General features: G+C 41.1%; 1 protein-coding gene across 22 annotated transcripts in view; it reads right to left on the minus strand.

The window, feature by feature from the left end:
* Positions 1 to 8,154, minus strand: part of TMEM232 (transmembrane protein 232) — a 343,834-nt gene that overhangs the window by 335,561 nt on the left and 119 nt on the right. For 7 of the 22 annotated variants that reach the window (XM_051853886.2, XM_051853877.2, XM_051853878.2 and 4 more), the window contains exon 2: positions 2,867 to 2,957. In XM_051853886.2, the coding sequence (XP_051709846.2) occupies positions 2,867 to 2,916 (50 nt within the window). In that variant the 5' untranslated portion in view covers positions 2,917 to 2,957. Of the gene's footprint in view, positions 1 to 889; positions 1,796 to 1,823; positions 1,955 to 2,866; positions 2,958 to 7,379; positions 8,135 to 8,154 lie in introns of those variants that run through there. The other 15 variants (XM_051853893.2, XM_051853882.2, XM_051853883.2 and 12 more) reach the window with 10 other exon arrangements.

Here is an 8,154-nt window from a genome sequence, read left to right on the forward strand (position 1 = left end):
TTGCGGCTCCTGGCTAATGGCTTCAGCTTGGCTCAGCCCTTGCCTTTGCGGCCATCTGGGGAGTGAATCAGCAGAGGGAAGATCCCTCTCCCTCTCCCTCTCCCTCCTCCTCCTCCTCCCCTTCCTTCTCCCTCTGTAACTCTTTCAAACAAATAAATAAATACAATCTTTTTAACAAAAAATTGTATTTATTTAGAGAGGTAGAGTCACAGGAGAGAGTGGGGGAGACAGAAAGGTCTTCCATCTGCTGATTCACTCCCCAGATGGCCACAATGGCTGGAGCCAGGATCTTCTTCCAGGTCTCCCGTGCAGGTTTAGGGACCCAAACACTTGCTTTCAGCACCTTCCCAGGCCATGGATGAGAGCTAGATCAGAAGAGGAACAACCAGGACACAAACTGGTGCCCTTATGGGATGCTAGCACCACACGGCGAGGCTTAGCCTAGTATGTCTAGTGCCAGCCCCAATAAATAAATTTTTAAAAAATTATTTAAACAAAAACCCTCCTGTTAAAACAAGGTTGAAAATGTACATTTTAAAAGGCAGTTTCTGAAAATTAGGTATTAAAATTACATTGTCTGCAATACAATATTTACACCATAACCTTAGGAGAAAAGAGCAATTTGACCAAAGAACACCAGTGTGATCCCCTCTTAGAAATTTTTCCTAATGGATAACCTGAAAGCTTTTAGCAAGATTAATTGTTTCTAATAACCTTTTACTTCACATCTCTAATGCCTTCCTACAGCCCAAATGCTCAGAGGGCCAGATATTTGAGTTTCTCTTTTAAAGTCCAAAAGTGTCTGAGTACTACAAAAGAAACACACACACACACACACAGAAAAACAAAAAGGAAAAGGGAGAAGTGCAATTTCACCACCAATACTGACCATCCAGACAAGCAGGGTTGCCCCAGGACAAGTGAGTCCACAAGAAATTAAACGCATTTCACCTTTCGGAGCAATAGGATAATTGCCCTCCTCCTTCAGTCTGCCCAGCAAAGCCTTCCTTTCTGGGGCCCAGGCCGTGGCCCAGCAGGTTAAATCCCTGACCTGCAGTGCTGGCATCCCATGTGGTCCTGAAGTAGGCAGGCATACAGGCTAAAACTGATTAGGCTTGTGAGCTGGAAGACCACGCCTTTGTCATGCCCCTGTGTGACCTCACGCCCTACCTGATAGCTTTGCCACACCCCTGTGTGACCTCATGTCCCTACCTGGCCACACCTGACTGCCCACCAGCCAATCAGGTTAATTAACCACTCCCCTTTGGAAGTGGGTTAAAAGCCTGGAACAGGGAGCGTTGGCCCATCTCTTCTTCCCTGGCTTCTTGCCAGGAGGGGTCTAGCTAAAGCCCTGGGCCACCCGCCCTAGGCTTCCTGGCCTAGATGCTCATCCACGTGGCTGGTTCCTGGCGCTCTGTATGAACCCAGATTTACCCCCTCTCTCTTAGATAAAGCTCTCACTCTTCTATGCATCTTTCTCACTAAATAAAGGCTTAAAATGTACCATGCTGCCTCGTTTATCTGTGCCGGTATTTAGAATTCTTCTCTAAATAGACAAGAACCCTCTCGGGCTTATTGAGGATTTAAATCTTAAAAAAAAAAAGAAGAAGAAAAGGGATTTGGCATTTAAGGTTATTTCATTATAATCCATCCCAAATAAGAATCAATCATAAAATGTAAGATTACGTTAAGGCCAACTTAATTAATGTGCTCACTTCATAGCTATATGAACTAAGGCCCAAAGTTGAAGCTCAAACTCAGAACCAATCCATATGGAAAAAGAAAAAATCTTTCCGTTTTCAAACCACCCGGGGAACTCTTACCTCCCTAAGGGGCAGGGACGCCAGGAAAGGTGGCTCTGGGTTCCCTGCGGAAGCTGGTGGGCGCCAGCGCGGGGGCCGCCAGCGGCAGGCAGGACCCGGTAGCCCCTCACTCCAGGGCTGCGGGCTGCGGGCACCCGGCTGGTTGCTAAGAACGCTGTGGGCGGCTCGCGACCAGCTTTGAGCCAATCAGCGCACAGGAGTGAAATTTCACCTGCCGGTCTGCGCTTCCACAATCTGTGTTGGATTAGGCAAGAACAAATGCGGGTGGTGGGAAAGCCTGCAGTTAGCGGCAGAGTACCTGCTAACGATTCATCCTAAATGCTGAACCTAGTTTTCATTCCCGGCCTGAGGCGAAGGCAGAGCTTGAACGTCTCCTCCGGGTCTTAACGCCCTCTCCGGCGACTGCCCTCTCCTCCCGAGTCTAAACTTTTAAAATAGTCGTAAAGACAGTACGCTTTATCTTAAAGGGAGCCGTATTTCAGTCAAATTGCTGTTCTGAAACGCCTCCGCGTGGATCTGAAGGCGCTAATGCGCTCAGCACCAGAGCTCTGGAAAATCAAGTCCTCAGGGTGTCTGCCCCGTAACCACAAGGGGTCGAATTTACACTCAACCAAAAACCGTAGAACTACCAAAAAAAAAAAAAAAAAAAAAAAGTCCATGCCTGTTTCCAATAAAATGATGGTTATCTTACATAGCACTTACCAAATTCCATCTAAAGAAATCCACACAATGAGTGCTCAATGAAAAGTCATGAAAGAGATGAAACTCTTAGACAATTTAAAATACTGCATTTTAAAAATAATATTTCTCAAATCTTGCTTCATTTTAAATTTTATTTATATTCCAAATTTCAATTTACAACATTTCACACACACAATTATGGCTATTAGCATCTTCATTGCCATGTTTCAAACTAGTATAAGATGACCTGAGTTTGCCCACTTTCCGACTCCTGACTCCAGATTTCAGCTAATGCAGACCCTAGAAGGCAGCATATAATGGCTCAAATACCTGGGTTCCCATAATCCACATGGAAAGCCTACCTGTACTGAGTTCTTGTTTTCCTGCTGTGGCAGAATCCAGGCCCAGTCATGTCGGGGAGTCAACCAGAGGATAAGAGTGCCTGCTTTCTCTCTTTCAAATAAATAAATAAAATTTTAAGTGAATCATAGAAAAAGACATTTCCATGAAGACATATAATTAATTTGAACTGCTTGCTACATTAGTATTTTGCAACTTAACAACCTTCTTAATCACAATTTTTTTACTATTTTTGAAGTTCTCTGATATCAAATTGTGTTTATCAAAGAATATATAATTTTATTTATAAATAATTTTTCTGTATATTAGTTCATGAAGCAGATAAACCAAAAATTTTAAGAAATGAATTGCATTTACCACGTTATTTCCTGTACCAATGGGTTATGTTTCATATTTGTAAATTAATTGATATGTTTGTGATGCTAATATTTAATCCTATAAGAGACATTTTAAAAATAAAATCACGTTAGAAATCTGCATAAAGGGGTGGGCATTTGGATTAGTGGTTAAAAAGCTGATTAAGATGCCTATGTCCCACGCTGAAGTACCTGAGTTTGATTCCCAGCTCCCAAGCCTGACTCCAGCTTCCTGCTGATACAGAACATGGGAAGCAGCAGTGATGGCCCAAGTAATGGGGTTTCTGACATCCGTGTGGTTGGTGTGGATAGAGTTCCCAGCTCTTAGTTTTGGCCCAAGCCCAGCACTAGCCATTGCAGGCAATTAGGGAGTGAATGAGCAAATGAAAGTTCTTTCTTTCTTGCTCCCTCTCAAACAAATAAGTTTAAAAAAAAAAAAAACCTGCACAATAATCATGTTAATCAACTATTGGCAGAACATCCTTTTTTTTTTTTTTTTTTTTTTTGACAGGCAGTTAGTGAGAGAGGGAGACAGAGAGAAAGGTCTTCCTTTTCCATTGGTTAACCCCTCAAATGGCCGCTACAGCGGCACGCTGTGGCCTGCGTGCTGCGCCGATCCGAAGCCAGGAGCCAGGAGTTTCCTCCTGATCTCCCATGCGGGTGCAGGGCCCAAGCACTTGGGCCATCCTCCACTGCCTTCCTGGGCCACAGCAGAGAGCTGGACTGAAGAAGAGCAGAATCCGGCGCCCTAACCGGGACTAGAGCCCGGGGTGCTGGCGCCACAGGAGGAGGATTAGCCAAGTGGTGCCGGCCTGGCAGAACATTCTTAATAGTTTAAAATATAAATAGTTTTTCTCACTAGTCTGCAGGTTGGCTTGGGTTTCGTGATGTTGGCTGGCTCACCTAGAATTGGCTCCAGATGGCCAGTTGGGCTCAGATCCACTCTAAGTACCTCATTCTGGTGCCAGGGTAAAGGGGTGTTTACTATGGAGGTGTTGTTTTGTTTTGTTTTGTTTTTCCTTATGGTGGAACAGAAGCCCAGGAGGACAAGTCAACCGAACAAAGCCTCTGCTTGGGTGACAACTGCTAACATCCTTTTGGACAAATCCCCAAATCAAAGGGCAAGGAATGAGTCCATGACAAGGGTATGGATACAGAGTATAACACTTCTCCAGAGGAGTGAAACATTGAGTCCAATGATTTAGTCTACAGCAATCTTCTTAACACAAATTGGAACAGCCATTCAAGTAGAAAGAGATTAAGTTTGGCAATGAAAAAAACTTTGGACACAAATCATAAGTTACTTATAGTTACTTCCACTAACTGTGCTAACTGTGCATACCCCATTAAGTATTTAGGCATTGACTGTATTTTGCCTAACCTTCCTAACAAAGTAATCAAGTGTGAAGTTTTTCATACTGGATTGTGACACTTTTATATATACACACACTCTGTTACACACTCACAACTCCCTTCAAAAGTTGAAGGCATCTTTCCCCTTTATTGTGAAATTTAGTGATTGATTTTTTTTTCTAAAAAATAGAATTGACAGAACTGATGAGCTGTGATTAGTTATATAGTTACATGGTTAACTTGGCTTCCCTTTGCCCTCTCCTTTGGAGTCATTTGTTGGGGAAAAAGCCAGCTATCATTTCGTGAGGACATTCAAGGCATTCTATAAAGAATTCTGTGTTATCAGAAACTGAAACCTCCTAATCACAATCAATAGAAACGAAGTTTTTTTTTTTTCCACAGCTGAGTGAAATATCTTGGGGGGGGGGGTCCTCAAACCCCAGTTAAACACCTACTTGATTCTAAAATTACTGTACCCAAATTGACATCTTAGTTGCAACCTCATGAAAGCCCCAAGCGGGTACCATACAGATAAGCCACTCTCAAATTCTTGATTTACAGAAGCCAGGAGATATTTCTAGTTGCTCAATTTATTGTGAGTGGAGCTAATTTATTAAGCCACAAATGATTACTAATACAAATACTATACTGTTATTCTCATACAATGAATGTTGGTCACTTTTTAAAATGTGTGTTTTAATTTACATGTTATTTATCAAACTAGTTTGGAGCTTCAGATTCTGGACCATTTCAGCATCATTATTTTAGAGAAAATTTGAAGAAATACAGAATGATAGGACTTTGATGGTTGGTGTGTTAGATGTTGCTAATTGAATGATATGAACAGATATAGTAATCCAGAAAGATCTTTTTTTATCTTTTTTTTAACTTTTATTTAATGAATATAAATTTCCAAAGTACAGCTTATGGATTACAACAGAAAGTTCTTTACTGCTGTCTTTTCATAATTGAATTAATTGAATGTTATTACTTTTTTCCCAAATTATTTCTTCTTGGAAAAAAAGTAAGTTTTTAAGAGCAATTAGTAAATGCCAGTAAAAAACTAAAACTATGCTGACATAATTTCATTCTGGCACATATCTTTCTATTGTGAGTCTATCATTACTTATGTTTTTTTAAAGAGTGAGATCATGCTGTTTATGTTTTTAACATGAACTTTCACATCATTCAATATACTTCTCTAATGTAATCTTTATCTGGATTCTAACTTCTTTCCTCCTTCACCACTAACACTCTAGACCAAGTTACTACTATCTCTTGCCTCAGCAACTTACAACTGCCTACTAAATAGAAAAGGCTCTACTCTGGCCCCATGCAGCTGCCATGTTGATCCAGCTAAAATCTTGGTAAGGTCACACTATTCCTCTAATCTCAAAAAACCCCTATATTGTGTCCATCATTGACAAGGCTCTATAAGATCATGCTCTTGGCCTCTTTCAGCTCTCAGTTCCTACCACTTACACCCTTGCTCACTGGCTACCTAGCTGGTTATCAAGGGCTTATGCTTAGCCTGCCTGGAAAACTTTTCTCTCAAATATTGGCACATGGCTCACTCTATACTTCTTCCAGGTCTCTGTTCAAAAGTCCCTTCTTCAGAGAAGACACCTTGTTCTAAAAAAGCTGACCTAAAAGGACTGCCTCTATTTCTGTTTATTTCAACATAATAATGATATTACCTGTCATTGTGTTGTATGTTTGCTTTGTTATTTGATGCAATATATTTGTCTGTTATTTGTCTAGCTAAACTAGAATGTCAGTCCTAAGAATGCAGGGATTTTGTGTGGTTAATTCACTACTCTGTCTCCATAACTTAACCCAGTGCCTGGCACAAGATATATATTCAAAGATAGATTTTTATTAAAGGATTGCATGGATATATTACTTTAATAATTGATGTGAAAACACCTATTAATAATTTCTTGATATTCAGATTCCTGCCAATTTTTTCTATCATGGACCATACACATGTGTTTATTATTCTCACACATGTTGTAAACAGATCTGGGGAACAACATTTTGTAATATTTTGGAGTTAAAAGATGTGATCACTTTTATGGTTTTTAATATATAGTCAAAATATTCTCCATTAAAAGGTGTTACATTCACATTACTTGTTAAATTAATGATAACTACTTTCTTCTCATGTCATGATAATCCCCACATTCTAAAGATTGGCATTTTAATAGATGATAATTGATATTTATCATTTTAATTACTAGAGGATTATATTTTTCATATACTATCCATTTGTTTTTGAATTGCCTCCTCATGTATTTTGCTCATATTTCTACTAATTTACTTTTATTCATTGATAAGAGTTCTTTATACATTAAAGAGTCATTTTTCCATTTTGTCTTTCAATATTGATTACTATGGCTTTTTTCATTTAACATATAGAAATTTATATCTTTTAAAAGATTTATTTATTTGAAAAAGTTACACAAAGAGAGGAGAGGCAGAGAGAAGAAATTTATATTTTATACAAATTATAGACTGTCCCCGATTCCCTAAATGCCTTTTGACCTTGTGCCACTCTTAGAAAGTTTTCCAATTTATTGTATAAAAAATATTCACCTTTCACTTCTTCAGTTTTTTTTTTTTTAAATAAAAACACAATATATCACGGGGGATTTGACAGCAAGCTGTCAGAGAAGGCATCTATTGCTTTTCTATTTCTCCCCTGAACTAGCTACTCAGTTGGTTCTTTTAATAATTCGTCCTATCTCCACTGATGCTGACATGAAATTGTGAGCTGTCACTGCTTTTATATTAAAAAGACACACACCTTTTAACCGTCTTCCTTTCTTTAAAAGAATGTCTAAGAATGTCAGTTCTCTCAAAACGAAGTTATCACTTTAAATAAAGGTTCACGCCTGGCAGGTGACAAAGGTGCGTCAGGGTTCTCGCTGAAAGCCCTCGGAATCCTGGGCGTCCAGTGGGAAGCAGGGACACAGAAGAACCCATGGAGGACTCGGTGAGACCTGGAGAAAGACACTGCCCCTACAGCCATGGAGCACAGGCAAACAGGTAGCAGGGGCCCCGGCCAAATCCCAATGGTTCAACTTGGGGTCCCCATTTTTAACAGTATTGCTGATTTGGATGCAGCCGAAAAATAGGAACAGTATCTCTTTATTGTCGCTCAATTCCTAAATCCCGGAGGGCGGGACTCACACGCAGTCCAGCGTGTGAGTTATTTCCTCCCCACCGATCGCCAGACCCTTCCAAACGTTTCCTCGGTGCTCCCCAGTACGTGGGGGCCCACTGGGCAAGACCACATCTCCACAGATAATTTTATCCAAAACCCTGACTGCAGGAGCTAAAGCTAGATGAGACGCCACCAACAGGTGGCAACCTGAGCTGGTACCCCTGCGGCGGCGCCAAGGCCCGGCCCGGTGGGAAACGAGACCCAGAAGCGGGCGGAGCTGTGCGGCCACACCACTCGAGAGTTATCAGCTCCCTAGGAGAAACCTGCTTATCTGACGACTCCCCCCAGGCACCGTCTCCTACACCGATGCCTGTTCTGGCGTCTTTGGCCGGCGTTTTATTAACCCGCAAGCATC

This window comes from Oryctolagus cuniculus, chromosome 14, assembly GCF_964237555.1.
Source record: "Oryctolagus cuniculus chromosome 14, mOryCun1.1, whole genome shotgun sequence".
Lineage (NCBI taxonomy): Eukaryota > Metazoa > Chordata > Mammalia > Lagomorpha > Leporidae > Oryctolagus > Oryctolagus cuniculus.